General features: G+C 33.9%; 1 protein-coding gene across 1 annotated transcript in view; it reads right to left on the reverse strand.

Moving 5' to 3' along the window:
- Positions 1-19066, reverse strand: part of CACNA2D1 (calcium voltage-gated channel auxiliary subunit alpha2delta 1) — a 361282-nt gene that overhangs the window by 110363 nt on the left and 231853 nt on the right. Inside the window, exon 7 of the mRNA XM_053943262.1 lies at positions 1532-1663. Within this exon, the coding sequence (XP_053799237.1) occupies positions 1532-1663 (132 nt within the window). The remainder of the gene's footprint in view (positions 1-1531; positions 1664-19066) is intronic.

Genomic DNA, 19066 nt, shown 5'->3' on the forward strand with positions numbered 1-19066 from the left:
CACTGTGGATGTATGTCCAGCATTTAAGAATTGGGTAATTACTTAGGAATTTATGAAGTTATGCTCTGACAGAATTTGACAGCTGTTAAATACTTAGCTATGGAATAAATAGCAGGTATGAGTACCTGGGCTTTACACTAAATTTAAAATTGTGTTTAGATGCAGTATATACAAGTAACATTTGCACCTGCAAAACAGAGAAAGGCCTCTCCCATTTTATACAGGTGTTCTAAGGAAGAATGCATGAGATTTTGAGGCTCCTATGTTGTGTTGGTGAACAACTGGAGTAGACAGGTTAGCTAGATATAAGAATCAATTTTTAAATATATGGGATTAATTTTCAAGTGAAATATTATTTCCTAGAGATTGTCAAAGAGGTATATTTAAGAAACATTTTTTTTCAGTACTAGAAAAACATCAGATAGTAAGCCACGACAAATGCTGACCCCACACATGATGATAAATCCCAAAAGCATTGGAAGAGTTGGAAAACAAAATAAATGTTAAATTAGCATTTTCGGTATTGTTTTCTTTTTGCAACATTTTCCTGTATTTATTTCATGATCATCCAGCATGACAAAACAAACAGAATTCAAGTGCTATGAAATATTCTTCCTGTAAACTAGCCTGAGGCAGTTTTTCTGCCTGTGCTAGCACTTGTGCTAATGATACAATAACAGCTTTAGAATAATCCCCTTCGCCCTCAGAAACACAAACAATCTCGTATAAACAGAAGAGAAACATTCTCAAAATTCTTCCTCAGGCAGTTGTAGGCATGACACGCTTCACATAGCTGTCGTGTGTGTAGTGGACACAGAATTCAGGCATTGATAAGAGCATCACTTAACAACAGCAGCAGCAGCAGTACAGGTCTTGCCGTAAAACAAGGATTTTCATTACATGGCAAACAGCAAAAATCTAATTCAGGCTACTCATTATCTAAATTCAGTAAAATATGCATCTATTTAAATTAGTGTGATCAAGTGATGAGATTCTTTGATGAAACAGATGCTGTTGATGTAATTGACCTTAGATCAATTGAAGTTGAATTGACTTTAGATCTAATAGGAAAGATGTACCTGTCAGAGGTTGTGGATTCTGAGAGATATGAACATAGCATGGTGCACTCACATTTTCACTGACATTAAACATGATTATATGTCTACTTTCCAGGTCACTATCTTTAAAATTAGACAAGTGCAAAAATCTCACTTGCAATTATTCAAGTGATTATTTACACAAGATATTGAAAATAATATAAAAAATAAAATTAAACTCTTCTGCTTTTTAAAGGACAGAATCTTCTGTTCTTCTTTCTTAAAAAATACTAATTACATATTTCACTCCTAGTTCCTTCCCTCTCATGTTAGCTTTATATCAGAATAATTTCACAATCCTTGAGTGTGTAATTCTGATATAAAGAAATAGTGCCTATGTAAAAAAGCAAGTTTTAGTTACATTTCACTGCTCATAGATAATTCAGAATATTTTTAATGCAATACATTACAGTTGTCTAGGACAGGTCAGTTACCTGGGTAATACCTTGCGAGGCCAGTGGCACTGCCAAAAACCTGCCATAATAAAGTGGGGTCCTCTTCCCTGTTGCGCTTGAACACATCATCCAGCGCTGCAGTCCAGTTGAGTTCATTTAACACGATCGTAGCTGTCAAACACAAAACAAATCTGTTCTTAGAAAATCACATCCTAACATGGGAAGCAACAGCTACAGAAAGCAAGCTGGAATATTGAGAAAGCGATAAGATTTAATTTAACTAATCCAGAAATTAAATTTTAAGAAACACATTTCTTTTCTTTGGGTGTTTTCTTTAAATTCCTGACACTCTCTTCTTCTGGTTGCATTACTTGCATGCCATGACCCTTGGTTTATTTGCACAGACAATATCTTCTAAAAATACTTCCTTTCTGAGATGTCACTCTAATTGAACTTCCCAACCACACAGAAGACTGTTTACAGAAAAATAAATGCTGGCTAATTACAGTTTACTGCAATAAGAATGAGTAGAATGACATCAAAAAAAGTAGGAACAATATAAATGTAACAGAGATGTTCCCTTTCAAAACGGATTATATGGGAAAAAGACATTTGAGGTATTGCTAGTATAAAGCTGGGGCTTCATGAACAGCAGTGCTCATTAGCACAAACTAAAAAGATTTTAATGTACATAGATCTGGGCTCTGACAGTAACAACAGCAAAGTGAATGTTAACATTTATGAGTTGGGTCAATCAAATTAAAACACAAGAAAATTCACATTTCAGCTAAACACTATATTGCCAGTTACACAGAAACTTACATTCCCAAAGTTGTCCTGTACCAATACTTGTTTTAATCAATCAAATAAGTTATATAATGAAAACAATATAGAATATTTTAACATGTTCTATACCTTCTTGAGAAAGACCTATATTGGGAAACTTTAAAATTGAACATTAAATGATCAACACTGCTACACTAAAGAATCAATGGACTAGAATCAGTAATCAATGAAATTGTATTGTAAAACAAAACACCTTATAATAAATCATGCTTTTCACTTCAATCAGTTGTAAGTATTTCATTAATTCTCCCCCTTCCCCCCCTCCAATTTTAGGCAATTTCAAATGCATAGTTAGTTTTGAAAAGCAAGGGTATTTTGATGGTTTAGTCACTAATTCTTTCTTTTGTGGGATTGTAAGCAATATTTCTTAAATTGAAGCACCTAGATCAGCAAGCCAAGAGTGGAAAGGAACATAGAGGAAAAAAAACTTTGAAAACAGCTAAAGATGTAGGTATAAATCTAATAAAAACTGCCACTTGTCATAAAGATCCTGCTTATGTTATGTTATTGCATACACAAGAAAAAAATTCTTCTCTTGCAAATGGGCAAGTCAAGATGAAATAAAAACAATTCACATTGAAGGGACCTGAATGGCATTACAGAGCAAAATTTGGTATGTAAGTCCACATTCTAGCCCCCATGCTACAATGAAAAAAAAAAAAAGATAAAAATAAGGATGGATTGAAAGTTGACAATTTAAAATCGATTTCCAAAGTAAGGCTCTTAAAAGGAACTAGAGAAATGAGATCACAGCATTAAATTTTATAAGCTTGTTTTTAAAGGTTAAGGAGAAAATTGCTACACCATGTATTTTGCAGAAAGGTTTATCTGTTTTTTTTCAGAGAAGTTTTAAGATATTACCCTCTCAAGAGATAGCTTTCTGAAGAAATATCAAATTAAATTTCCAGCTCTTGAGATTTCCTGTAAGCAATAAGCTTGCATTATATACCTCTCTTTTTGTCAAGTAGATAATTATAAACAAATATACGTTTATGTAAAGAAGAAAGATTCCCTGAGGCACCATGAGATGTTAATTATAATTTTTAAATGGTTACTATTCAATTATGTCCCATTTGACCCGCTATGCAATTAAAGATTATGTACAGACTCTCTAAACGTGATTTTGTGTCAGATCTTTCTTCCAGAAGTGGCTCCATTAAGTCATTAGAAGCTCTGTCACTTATGTAGACAAGATATTTTCGGCTTGATTTTATTTCTTTTCGTGTTATTGCCTCCTGTTTGGAGGGACAGGTACCAGTCTCTTCATTCTTGTGACCAATGAGGGGACTCGAGAAGAAAACAGGGAACTGCATCAGGGAAGGTTTAGGTTGGGTATCAGGGAAAGGTTCTTCATCCAGAGGGTGGCTGAGCACTGGAACAGGCACCCCAGGGATGTGATTACAGCACCAAGCCTGACAAAGTTCAAGAAGTGTCTGGACAATGCTCTAGAGGCACACAGGTCCTGGAGCCAGGAGCTGGACTTAATGATCCTGATGGGTCCCTTCCTACTTACCATATTTTATGATTCTATGATTGGAATATCACCCAAAAATGTATTGCAAAGAGTTACATTTGTATGCTCACACCTCGGCACATACACAGTGATATATATACAAATATATATCTCAAATAAACATATACCAAAAAAAGGAGACAGTCTACAGATAGTAAAATAACTAAACACTGAAGTGCCAAATCCAAAAACTAGAACTGATAATTTTAGCACTTTATTAGACTTGTTGAGATTAGACTATAAAGTAAGAGATAAGGATTACTAGATCTTGTGTGTAATATTTGTGGGGAAGTGATGTTTTACAGTGAGATTTAAGAGGTTTATGATATTATTTATGTCCCACTTTCTCCCTTCTCCTCCTTCTCTTCTGTTGTAGATGCATACTTACCACACTCCTCTATAACTTTCTCCTGGAAACAAATACAATAGCCTAAAAAAATCCAAGAATCTGCAGCAAGGGGAAAAAACCAAAACCCTCAAATGACCCAAGAGATGAAGCTGGAATTAAAAAAATAAATAATGTGGAATTCAAGAAAAGCAACAAGAACAGAACATCTTAACAAAAGGAAGATGTAATAAATCTGGGAAAAGGCTACTAACAATATATTCCTATTGTGCAATATTGCAGATATTCCTGCACCCCAGAAATTCACAGTTAAGTGCCTAAGTATCATTTATGTAATAAACAATAACACATGACAGGATTAACATGTATCACATTCTTCTTAATTCACTTTCTCATTATGACAAAAAAAAAAGTGTTTGGAACAGAAACACGATTTATTTAGTGGGACTGATACTCAAATAAATGATTATCTGATCATTAAAACAATCATTCCTGGAGTGGTTTGTTATTTTTGTTTTTTGGTTGGTTTTTTGGTTGGGTTTTTTCATTCTATCTAAAAGTGTTAACTAATCTGTGTTAACTAATCCAGTAGTCAGTAAATGAGGAAAAGGGAGCTGGGAATTTTAGTTTGAATATTTATTTTTCTAAGTGTTTGTCCACAGCTTCTATTAACATTTTCCTTCTGCTAAAGCATACACCCTGAACTTAAAAAAAAAAAAAAAAAAGCTGTAAATCAAGTCTTCTTTTGTTTTTTGGGATGCAATATCACTGATAAGAGGCAACTTTAAACCAGTATCTCTGAGTTCTGGTTTGAAGCCTACAGCAATGGATTTGAAACTTTCCAAATAAAAGCAAGCAAGCCCAGTCCTAATCAGTAAAAAATTATTCTCCAAATGGTTCCTTATAAAATATCCTGATTCTGAATTGGCACAAAAATATCAAAGCTGTGATACTTTCACTAGCTCATAGTAGAGAACATAGCACCTGTCAGAATACTCTGAGAGATAGTTTATATTAACCTCATTTATGTAGTGAAAATTCATTTTCTGTTTGATTAAAAAAAAAGCATTTTACTAAAGTAAAATGTTTAGAGGTGCTACAGTCACACTTCTGTATATCTACTTGTCTTTCTTTGAGTTAACTTATATGCGGGAAAGAGCTTTTGACTGATAATTGGCAGAAAATTTGGTTGGAGAAAACTCTTCAATAAGCTTATTTTCAATTATTCTAAAAGAAGTCTTTGAAGATTACTACTTCAGAGTACATCAGCTGCTACCTTTCACACAATACAAGCAAGATGAAAAAATAAAATTCATCATCAGACAATATGAAAGATCATTCTTTGTGGCTAATTTCACTGAACTCCATCCATCTTTTCATTTTTTCCTTTTTCTTTATGATATGAGGTTTAGGGGCCATGACAAGGAATGGATTCAATTTTCCCCTGCAAATGCAATCAATAAAAAATAGGGAGCACTGCTGTACCTTCTTTAAAAGAACTGGAATGGACTTCTGATGATTTATTCAGTGTTGAGGCTCTGGCCTGCATGCAAGACAGGGAACAACTTTATTTGAAAAGCCTGAGAGCTATTTCCTATATCTGAAAATATGTGAGCTGCTGTTCCCTGATGTGGCAGCTACACAGACACTGGGGAGAAGAGAAGGGAGCTCCTTAGCAGTTCATTAATTTTCTTTTAATGTCTGGAATGTATTACCTTTCCATGCCATGCTTAATGAAGTTGACCCATTGATTTCTTTAAAGATAACACTGAGTAGTAATTGTTATAATTTAAATATATATTTTCAATGAAATATTATGGTATTCAAAAGTGGGCAAAGAGGGACGATATTTTTGCAAGTGCATATTTTTGCATATATGTGTGCAGACACAGATGCTTCCATCAGTAGCCATGCTCATCAGATAATAGAGAAACTCTACTGAAGGTATAAACTAGTTTTCTTTATGACTTGTGTGTTTCACTAATTTTTTAAAAGATTACATTCCTTCATGTTCATGTTAAATTACACAGAATTTTATTCACTTTCCACAGCACCTGGAAAGTTGCACTTCTGTCTTCTTCTTCCATTCTTGGAAGGAATGGACATTTCATTTCAAGGTACTTTAAATTGGATTTTTGTACTGGCTTATCCATATGAGTGTCTTAATTAGTATATGCATATACACACAAACACATGCATTTTCTACATAACTCCCAAATATAATTTGAAGAACTGTTCTAGTAGTAACTTGAACTTCAACCCTTTGAATTAGATGTGTGTTATAAGTCAGCTTCTTCTCTCTTGCAATAGCAAAAAGGCCAAAGCAAGGAAAAGATTTATAGTGGCTTCAAAATGAACATTTTCTCCAAGGTAAATCGTCCTTTAAGTGGCATTGGAAACCTGAATTTAGATATTTATGCTTTTTATACAAAACCATAGGAAAGTGTCCAACTCAAAACAGTAATCCAAAAAAACTTTACAGCTGATTAGAAAATAGGTAAAGGAGAGCAATAGTAAAAATTTTAGAGATAAGGGAACTGAGTAGTATCAACCCTCTATTTTAGACTCTCAAATTTTATTAGAACAAGTATATACAAATGCCAAGGCAATGTATCCTTTTCACTCAAAGCAAGGGAGGAAAAGCAAAAATAGGTCTTTGAATTTAACAAACAGCAGTTGTTATATAGTGGAATTTCCAACTGGACAGGTCATTATGCGATGCTCTTCTAGATCTTGTACATTTTAGGTTTGTTCAAATTTGTTACAAAATCTTGCTTTGAAAGAAGCATTTCAATATCCCAACATATCATAATTAAACATTACTGGATAATCAGAACTGTTTGGGTAATATGCATTTAATGGTGAATAAAACCAAAGTATTAAAATAAAACTTTTAATATATGGGGCAATTATTGAATTAAATAATTTCAAGTTCTACAGAGTAGATATTTTACACTCACAATTAAAAGTTGTGATAAAATGTCATGTACTTTTTTTTTTTGTAATGAACTTCTCCACATCTCATTAGATATTTGACATTATGTCCCAGACACTTCTATAAATAATTCCATGAAGAAGTCACTGAAGTCTAGAATACTGTTGTGTCTGTGCCAAATCAAGTGAGTTAATTGGCAATGCTATATGTTGTCTGCTGCCTGGCTTTGCTGCCATATACCAATAGCCAGAGAAGCACAGTAAATTCTTATTAAAATAAGTAAAGCCCAGAAGAAGGAAATGAGAATAAAAATGTCAAGAACAGAAGATAGAATTAAGCTTCTATTAAAATTCAACAAAATTAGTTAATACAATGCAAAGACACAGACCCTTTAGTAGACACTCATAATTTTTCAACAAGTTGTTTATCTCTACAAAGCACAAAAGACACCCATACTCTAAAGTGCAACCCATTGCTGAAAACAGCATTTGTGCATCTTACATGTTGCTGCCCTGATTCCTCTTACCTCAAAATATGCCAGGATGTATTTCAGAATAGAATAATACCCAATAGTCAACCACATAGTGCTGTAAGGTTATTTTCTGGAAGATGGCAAGAAGACAAAATGTGCGAAAGATATTGTTCATTAGAGTGGTTCTAGAGAACTTTTTAGGTTTTCTAGAGATATGCACAGTCTAAGAACCTGATAAACCCTTATTATTATTTTATTATTATCAAAATAATAATGATAATATTCACTATTAGTTTTACAGATTACTTGAAAGTAGAGTCACTATTTGGAAATAATTCCTTAAAAAAATTCCCCAAAAAAACCCTCCAGAAAAAATACAAACAGAAGAATATGTTGTATTTTTATGGGAATATAAGGGATTAATTATCAAAAAATATACACAGATTTCATGTATTAACTCTGCTCTTCCTTCATTTGCTCTAATTTTTTGTTAGCATTTCAAAGGATATCCTAGTGACATTCAATTTAAAGTAACTACAGAGATATGCTTGATCTTTAATGAAGACTTCTCTCTCTAAAAAAAAATTAATTAGGTGCTAACAAAACCAAATAAAACCAATCAAAAGACTGTCTGAAAATGCTGTTCTAGAACAACTTATTAATTTCTGTCATCATTCTGCCACAGTACCACCACTTCAATAACTTTCTAATCACTAGAGCACCTTAAAAGATCAGTGAATCCCAAGCAATAGCTGGCTTAAGTGAGAAGGAAAAGGACTAGGAACAGACAAACTCATGCAAAAATGCTGTCTTACTTCATGCTTTCTGCTTTTTTAAAACTATTTCACTGTTTTCCATCATATTTTGTTTTAATTGTAGTCTGGAAACAGTTAATTCAGAACTGGATGCTCTCCTGTTTGGTTTTATGTAGATCACCTCTTAAAAAGTTCTTACAGTTTTTCTTACAGCATGCATAACATCCACCAACATTTCTTTCTATGCTCTTCCCAGCCATGGCAAACTGGAAAGCACATATATCCCCAGCAAAAGCAGAGATGTGATAGTACAATAAATAAAGACCACTCATTATATTGCTTCAGATTCTGTAAGTTTGTTTTGTCCATCATGACAAGGAGATGAACTGCATGTGGACAAAATGCTGAAAATGGCCACTGAGATGGGCTGTGAAGTACAGAAAATCTGTCCTGTGAAAGGAGGTGGAGGTTCAGTGATGCAACCAAAAAATGAGTCAGAAAGCAAACCCACCCTCAAAAACAGTATGTAAGAGTAAGGATGGCACTGGCACAACAAATGGGTAGAAAGTACTTGAGAATAAATTAGAAAAGGCAGTTAGAAGGTCTCTTTTAGAGCAGAATGTCCTAAAATGGTATTTTGCTATGAGATACCAGCAAGCAGCCCAGATCTTTTAAGATTGAGCTTGATCATTTCATTAAAGAAATGACATGGGCTAGCTAAATTAAGAGTTGGATTTGTCATGCAAAAAGCTGCCCTATCTGATATGCCACCCTTTGTTATAAATAAAGAAAATGTGTGTTTAGAAGCTTAAATTTAGTAACCACAAAAATGCACTTTTATACAGCGTTACTGGCAGGGCAAGAATTGGAAGTAAAACCACTTATTCATCTCTAATTAATGAATATTAAATGCTTACAAATAAACTATGGATATCTATAATGACTTCATATATATTTCTAAATAGAGTACATACATATGTATGTTGTCTATATTATAAAATATTAAAATCAATTATTAATATTTTTTACTGTAAAAAATATTTTTTATATAGGTAATCCATGGAGAACACATATTTTAAGAAATATTAAAGTAATACAGAGGATTTGGTTAATGGATTCTAATCTAATCTCCATATATATGAAATAATAAGGAATAGCAGGCTGCTTTATTTTATTTAAATATATCTCTGGCAACAGAAATCTAAGACACACCAAGTGTGAGGGGAATATAGTGCACAAGCAGGAAACGTGAGAAAAATTATGATGAGACAAGGTCTGTTTCATCACCTGAGCTGGTAAAGATGTGACAGCTCCTGCTCCTCATCAATATTCCAATCAGCTCATGGATAAGTCTTATAAATTAAAAATAATGAAATTTCCACAAGCATTCTTTTTTCCTGTTTTTCTTCTTGTTATTGGTCACAGGCTGGTCCAAAGAGAAAGTGGGCTGATATTTTCTGAAATTCAACTACCCTTCTCTCCAACAGATGAAAATCTTTACCATATGCAATTGCATTTTGAGTTCTCGTAACATAGAAACAGAACAGAATTTGTTATTCTTGGCCCTAGCATCATCATAGGTATTGTACCTCGCCCGCTAAGTGTGGTTTGGTGTTTTCTCCAGATTATATAGAGGGAGCATGATTAAAACTCCTGTCTATTTATGATCATGGGACTATAGAGTACCAAAAAGTTGAAAGCTTACTGCCTGTATAATCAAAGGTGCTCTTGCTCTGAAGACACTTCTATTTCTTGCTGTAAAGGCTTTCCCTGTCCCTTTACAAAAGGAAAAACATAGAATTTTTTTTTCTTCTATAGTGTTTACACTATGCAGAAGGATACACAGACTCCCAGTCCTGTTCTGAGATGCCAAGCTGTGTTCCAGTGAATCCTGGCCTCCCTGAAGTTAATGACAAAAAATTTACTGCCTAGGGAACTGATTTCATCTCTCATCTTCAGAACACTGTAACCCTGCAGTGTTCCGCCACTCTCTCTGTACATAGTATTTTGTCAGTCTGATCCAATAAGCAGATGACAATATTAGGAGTTGGGGCTTGTTGCTTTAGATGTTTGAAGAAAATGAAAAAAAAAAAAAAAATCCTTATAAATCACTTCATAAGAATCTGAATGCCTTTGAAATAATAAAAAACTCAAAAAGGATCTTTGAGAACACAGTAAAATTAAGCTTCTTTGTAGTTGTTTTTGTCTGCTTCCACGTCATGGGTACTCTCATGAGTATATATTCATCTGAATTTTCTCTTTTCACTGCTTTAATCACTCAGTATAGAAGCTCTTTGTTCTATAATGTCCAGACAAAAATAAATTTTAAAAACTTGCTTGCTGAAGGTCTCCTTGTTTTTAATTTACGTTGTGAATACAAAACCACAGGACGAGGCAGTAAAATTGCAGAAAACTGGAATGGGATGAAGAAAGACATCTTATCTTACATCTATTTTACTGTTTAAGAAGAATTTTTATCTTGTTATAAATACCTACCTTAACGGCCTAGAGTGTACTACATTTTAATCACTTTAGCCTCCCATACTTAACTAAGGCACATAATCCTTCCTGAATGAGTAAATACTGCATAAACAGAGCTTCTAAAATGAGAGAAGCTGCTGAGTTAGAGGTTTCTAAAGGGTTCTGTATGGATTGTTTCCAATACTAGGGAGCGAACAATGTGTTAAGGAAATACAGACACAGCTGGAGCAATGGCTATGGAATGAAAAAATGCATATGTAAACAAATTAGTTAAGAATATATTATACAAAACTCTGAAGTCATACAGTATTTTAAGCAACTATTTTCAACTGAAGTCAGGGAGTAAGGATACAGAATGCCATATTTCCCAGGATAAAGAAGAAGGATATAAAAGTATGAATCTGGATTTAAAATAAAGTGTAGGATTCATATGACATAGTGAAATAAACCAAATTTCAGACTCATTGTCACAGGCATTTCTTCACATGTTTAACTTTCATATTTGATGAATGAAAGAAGCAAAACTGAGTGCCAGCAGCTCAGTACCTGCTAAATCCCACTGTGCTCCATCCTGCATCAATTCAGGATATACTCCAGGGAAATAATGGCCCAATCTGCTAACAACCCATTGTAGCAATTGCTTCAAAAATGAAGAAGAAATATCTATTTTTTTTTTTTCATATAATGTTCAGGAAAACAAACAAACAACAACAAACAAACAAACAAAAAAAACCATAACAAAACAAAAAAAAAAACAACCCAAAACCCGACAACGAAAAGAATTGATGAAGCGACAAAAAGTTTCTTGTAAGAAACTCATTATTTTGCTTTTCTAACAGCATCCTGGTTTCAGAGGCTTCACCTGTATCAGCCTGAAGTGTGGGGCAATGGAATCAGCCATGCTGGGATCAGTTGCTGCTGGGATTACAATATTCATATACAGGATTTGGGGATTTTATTTTCTGCTACATCTGCCCTGTGCTGTAACTAATGTTACAGAATGTCCTCTAACAGCAGATGTGGGCCAGGGGCACTGCGAGAGTGCATCTCCTCTGCTCAGGCTGCATCAGAGGGAAATCCAGCTGCCACTCTCTGAGTGGCTCAGCAGTGTCGCCTGCAGTAACTTGGGCCAAACTGTTTTCTTACAAAGGGCATTTCTGATCTGAACTACAATCCTACCATAGACAGATCCAGCTCTAATAAAGCAATAGTGGTCAAATAAATTAGGTAGCTGAGAGTGAGAACAACTTGCTTTCTAATGGCAAAGAAGTTCACAGTCAACCAGCAACACTTAACTTTAGAGCGTTATTCTGTCTCATGAACACCATCACATCACAATTCTCATTTTTTTGTAACACCAGATGTATTTGGAAAACATAGCAATATCTTCTATTATAACTGCAAGGAGAGGACACTCAACTTATTTAACAAGAGGGGCCTGAGCATGATAAAAACCAAACAAAATACGTATTTTTATAGACATACAAACAAACTGTAATGCATTTAACAACAAACTTCTTATCTGAAAACCAACTACTTCCTTGATACAAATATTCTGTCAGACTAACGGTCAGCTTCCCACCTGTTGCAAGTGGGTATATTTTCACTAAAGCCACTTCTATGTTATTCCAGTGTATAACATGAAAATGAGATGTAGGGGGGGGGGGGGTTATTTCTGATCTTCTGGCTTCCTATCATTGGCAGAATGTAAAAAAACCTAACAACAACAACAACCAACCAACCAACCAAAAAAAAAAAAAAAAAAAAAAAAAAAAAAAAAAAAAAAAAAAAAAAAAAAAAAAAAAAAAAAAAACCAAAAAAAACCAAAACCACAAAACAACCCCCAAATGATTTATTTTGAAGTCAGGAAATAAAAAATATTACATGTCAAAAATACTTATTTTTATTAAAATATGACATATATATTTTTTCAGAAACAACAAAAAAAAAAATTATTCCTTCAGTTATCTACAAGAGAGAAAAAACTGGCAACATACAAATGCTCTGAATAACAATCTCCTACAAGCTTGCTTCAGCTTGTAGGAGAAAAGCTGAAGCTGTAACCAAAGACAATCTTTCTTGCAAAATGAGACTTCAGGTGCACGACCTAGTGAGTAATCATCGGGTATCTATCCCTTGTCTCCCTTCTTGACAGCTTATGCCACAGCAAAGCATAAAATACTGTCAAAGACATCCAGTTCACACTTTGTGACAACATCCAACAAACTGAAAAAGCAGACAAGTTATCCATCATCTGCTGAGGAGAATATAACCCCTAAGGCAAGGCAATGGAAGAGACAAATGCTGCAGCTCAGCAATTTGTCACAATTAATTAGTTCATTATTAATGTATAATGATTCAATTTTGTTAAGTATGATCTAATCAAATAACTAAAAACCTTTCATGTCTTGAAAATTTTAAAATGAGAATTAAGACCCGATGTATTAAGATGAACATGAGCTGGGGATTGAGGGAAGAACTCTATCAGCAGCAAAACAGAAGTTCTTGCAGCGTTCTGCCAAACCCTTCAATTCCCTACTGCCCTTTCAGTTTTGCAAAAGTAAAAACAACTACTCAACATCCCTCTGCCTCTGACCTCTCTTTCCCTGTTATCTGTGACAGTCAGATCAAATGAAGGACTAGTTTTGAAAACTGAAGGAAGCTTCATTGACTACAAATGGAAGAGCTCATGGAAATGTGGTGCACGAATGGACCTGGTGCAGAAATAAAGAGATATTAATGAAAAATTAGCTGAACAGGTGTGTTCTATTCAGATATGTACTGAGATACCAAAAAATGAAAATAAATTTTTTGGAAGATCTATAATTGGAAGGAAAAAATGCAATGTTTTGAGAAAGTAAATCAAGAATAACATTTGTAAGACAACCAGAAAGTGTTTCATAAAATTACCTAAAAAAATTAGCTCTGATTATTCTGAAAGAAAATGGGAAATTAAACAGTAACCCCATAAAATCAACAAAAACAGCTACTTGCAGAGGTGTACAAAAAAAAGTCTTTAAAAAATTATGAATTTTGTACTATTTTCCATCATCAATCAAACAAAGACATATAAAAATTTATTTTAAAAGCACAGATATATAATTTGCAGCTAAATAAATTTTAAATGTTCAGTGTCATCTGGATTATATATGAAATAATTTTGTAAATACATGATAAAGATATGTGTACATATATATATAACATATGTTTCCAAAAGCAGTGAGTACGCAGTTCAATCTATGGATGAGACAAAAAAACAGTTCTCACCCTGGAGTGGGAAGAAGCTGAGGTAAACAACTACTAAATTTTGCCTCAGGTTGTGTTCAGCCCTACTCTAGGCTTTCAGTAGGCATTCCAGCAATTTATATTTTGCTCATGATCTTGCTTCATCTGCCTACAGCTTTCAGTATTTGTATCTAGCAAGACTGCTAAGGATAAAATAAAATAAAAATAAAAATTAAAAAACTAAACCAAACCAAAACACCCTAAACCATAAAACTGTAATGTTTGCCTGTTGTCTGAAAAAATGTAAAAAAAACAGGTAATCCATTTTACTTTTTTAGTATTTTTTGGGCTTGAAATCAGGACATAATTCACCATTCCATCCAGTGACTACATTTGCTGATTTAATTATCATTGTTACCCTAAATATTGCAAACAATGCATTCTTCAGTGGGAGCTCCTAGTTAAAACTGAATCAGCAGATCCAACAGCAACATAAATATACAGATTTAGTGATGTGAATAGTCTCCCTGATATTAATGCATATTGGAACGTTAGGTGGGAGGGTTTTCTCTCCAATGTGAGAAGCAAAACTGAATACTAACATTGCCAGCCACTATGTCAGCATTGCTACCCTTTAATTATTAGGTTTTCAAATGTATTTAACATAAAAACAGACCAAAGTTCTAATGCAGGAACTCTAGTTTGCTCTTCTTTAGACTGCTCCGTAATCATGGAATCATGGAATCGTTTGGGTTGGATGGGGTCCTTGAAGATCCTCTGGTTCCAACCCGCTGCCATGGGCAGGGACACCTTCCACTAGACCAGGCTGCTCAAAGCCCCATCCAACTTGACCTTGGACACTTCCAGGGATGGGACATGACAATTTTCATCTGCCTCATGGTTCAGTTTAGTGACTTCATGGTGACCCCCAGCTCTGAAAAACTCAGGCAATATTTCTGTCTTTTGAAAGTTTAACTACCACCATGCATGAAAAAATGCTAATGTATCATTCATGAGAAACCATGAATCAAATAGCTTATCTGAGCAAGTAGCAAAGAAATCTCAGAACTACTACAATTCTAATCTTCAGATATAAAAGATGAATTTAGCTCAGTGACAATCAATCCCTTATTGAGAGTTCAACAGATGTTACTATATTACCTTTTTTTTTCCTTCTCTGTACCTCTTTCTGCACATATTGGTGATATTTGAATTATTTTCAGTAGTCAATACTAGTGTCAAGAAGTCAAACCAACTTTCAGAAAAGTGAACTTGAAACATGAACAGCAAATAAATTACTTATCTGTGCCATAAAGAACTGACACGTATCTCTGGAAACAAACTGTGTCATCACAGTTATTGCTCCAAAAACCCCAAATAACAACCCCTCTCCAAATACAGAGAGTGATGATGTATTTTCTAACAGAAGATTTCTAGAGCATCCTTACAAAAGCCTCTGGAGCAGCAGATAGTGTGGTAGAAGAAAGGCAGACATTCATTTTAGTCAATATTGCCTTGTGACTTTAATAACATGGAACATCTTAATTTTCTTCAACTCTACCTAAACAAAAGGTCCAGAAAGTTTTCTCTTGTGCATCCCACTCTCTAGTCAGTATTATCAAACAGTGTATTCTTGCGAGACAAAAGATTCAATTACTTATAAACAACACAATGGAAAGAATTTTCTAAGATTTTTAACTCTCAAGCTGTGCCTTCATCTTTGAAAACACTGAAAACCCATCTTGGCTTGAAGTTTAATCCAGAATTTCTTGAACACAGCAGAAGTGACTTTCTGCAATAATGTCATTAAAAATAAAGAAGTATAAGGCACTGAAAAGAGATTATGTGGAGAATAAGAATGTGGATCTTCCCCTTCCAAGGTTGTATACAATATTCTTTAAAACTCTATACAAAAATACTTCCTTCGCTTCCCTAGCACCTTCCTGTGACTTGCAATAATTTACAAAAGCTATTCAAGAAAGAAGGAGGAACTAAAGATTTGCCACAAGGTGACCAAATAACAGCATATTTCAATGAGTAACTTAAACAAATTAAAATCCTAATAAAAGAAACAAGTACAGTAACATAGCATTATTCTTATTTACGTTATGACATGCCCTAATCTTTCCAATGCAATGATCTCTATTTTACTTATTTTGCATATTCCTGTATTAATCTTATTCTTGCAAGAACCCTATTTTTAATTGTTTGAAAATTTTGTATCACTGCATTGCATTTTTTTACATATTGATATTTGTTTACATATTGATCATATGCATTCAGCAATCTTTCATTTATTGGTCAGATTTTATTTGTCTCTGATTTATATTCATCTTATTCTAGCAAAAAGCTTTCTCTCTTGTCAGCTTCTATTCCATGTTTTTGTATTGGTCTTCTCAAAGTAACAGCTTTCCAATTCTGTATCATTTTCACAGGTATCATGTTCATTTTTACATTGAAGTAATTGTTTTGATTTTCCACTTTTTTCCACATTATAGCCTTTCTGCTGCTAAAAGCATTTTAAACACTTGGTTTTGACATTATTGTTATAATCTCTCAGAGGGACAATCCAAAAACCTGGTGATGACTTAGTTCAGTGTCTCTTAAAGTGCTAAATTCAGCATGCTTTTGGATGATACCTTTCTACCTTTACACCAAACACTCTCCCCTCTTCCAGATAACCCACTGATTTTGAGGAGAGGAAAAATAAACTAAAATTTCATAGTGGTGTAACCTTGTCACACTGAGACACACACATCTGTCACACAGTGCTGCACATCTGTTTTATTGTACAAGTAGGCTAACTGGATTTTTTTACTTATTTATAAAGCCTGTAGGCAAGCAAAAACTTACCACAATGGTCAGGAAATATGTCTCCAAAAATAATTCATGCTTCTTCCCTAGGACTTCATCTCCACACCTCTTCACTTTCATCTGCCTCAGTGAAACACATTCTTCTTGTGGCCTGAAAATGCTGATTCTGACTGGTTTCCAGAACTGAGCCTTAAAATACTGTTATCTGCCCCCAGAAATCTTCTCAGTTTTACTTCATACTAAAACAATTAAAAAACTGTAGCAGTGCACAGCACATGTGCCAGCAGCACTGCAGGTGTAAGAAAGATGGAACAGATGCCACTCTCTCTGGGTTATGACCATTGTGGTGACACCTTTGAGGGATAGTAAAAATTCTCAGCCTGGCTAGATATTGCTATTGTGAAACTCAATTTTTAGCCATATAATATTGGTAGACAACAAAAAAAAAAAAAACAAAACACCTGGCAGTTAGATCTTGCTACAGTGGAGAAGCTCTAGCCTAAGACTTAACTCCTTGTTTCACCACTGTTTTCTCAATAAAGTAAATACATCACCATATTTTCTGCAAATGAATATTGAAAGACCACATCAGGGTTTCATAATAACTGTATCACAGAGTCCAACATTTTAAAACAAGTCAAATACAAAACTCTATCTATGTATTTACTGAAAGACAAATAAGTTATTTTTAATTGAAAAAACCACAACAGAACACACATTTTCTAACATCAACCAATTTGACCCCAAATTGTATAATTCTCACAGTATGACTCTTACACAGCATCTTGAGATCAGCCCATTGGATTCTAGAGTAACAACCAGAATAACAGATCAGAAACAGAAAATTAGCAGAAGAGAACTAAAAGAAGTAAATAGTTTGATAAAATTGGAATACGAAAGGAGAAAGAAGGCTACTCTTCCAGATCATGTGAAATCTCAGAACAGCAGAACATTAGGGAGCAATTAATTCTCTAGAACAACGCATTTCAATCTTGCTGGTAGCCAAAAATGCCTTCCTTCAGCCAGAAGTTATCTATATAAACAGAGTCAATCCCACAATTAATCTTATCAATTAATGTAATCAGTATTTCCCCTAGCAAATGTATTTTAAAAAACTGTATAAAGTAATTATTCACAATGAAAAAAACACAGTAATTACTGATTACTGGACTACATTAAGAACATATTTAAAAGAGAAAAAAAAAAGGCACAGAGAGAGCTACCCTGATTTAAGAGTTAAATAGCTCCATTCATCATGATTGGTGACATATATGCAAAATTTTGAAATAATTTTATTTCATATACTATAAAATTACATAATAAAGCAAATTTTCTTTATTTCTCATCAAAATTAACCTCACTGTAAAGTTACTGGGACAATTGGTCCTGATCCATCAAAGCAGACACCCATTTGTACTTCTCTGGCTACATGCTGTACCTTAAGTAGACATTATACTGTAAGATAAGGCTTAGGTGCAAGAATGCAGTTTCTAAATCCTGTATCTGCACAGGCACATCAGGAGCAGAGTTTTTCATAGGAAACATAATAATGCAGCTACTTCAATCACCATTTTTTCAGAATATAATCAGAAATTTATGAAAATGAGAAAAACTAATCAAAGACCCAAAAAAAAAAAAAAAAAAAAAAAAAAAGGGACTTGGTCTAATGGAATCTAGAAGATAGTTTTCTATTTTATTTCTTCTTCTAAAAAAGGTGATAAATAGACCAGTGTACAAATTTTAAGCTGCTTTTATTCCTAATGGAGCACTGTTTTCATGTTTGAAGGTACATTGCACTGATTTGACATATTAGTAAGCACTCTGTATGGTTCAAATGATCCATGTATAGTGGAACCTGAAAACATTCATTTCCTTGCTGAAGTTAGCACCAGAAGACCATTTGACCTAATTTTCAGCTTACTTGTAGTGAACATGCTATCTATTATAATATGGCTGTCATTACTGTTACATACACATTAAAGCACAAAAGGTACTTTCTGTTCTTTCATAAATTTCAATCGCTGGTGCTTCTGATCCACAGCATTTCCAATAACTTTAAGTGGACTTTAGGTGTATGTGTATATATATATATATATATATATATATATATATATATATGTATAATGTATGCAGAAAGTATAACTCATGGCCGGAAAAACCAATCTTTAGATTGGAGATGTCAGTGAG

The sequence above is a fragment of the Vidua chalybeata genome, chromosome 5, assembly GCF_026979565.1.
Source record: "Vidua chalybeata isolate OUT-0048 chromosome 5, bVidCha1 merged haplotype, whole genome shotgun sequence".
Taxonomy (NCBI): Eukaryota; Metazoa; Chordata; class Aves; order Passeriformes; family Viduidae; genus Vidua; species Vidua chalybeata.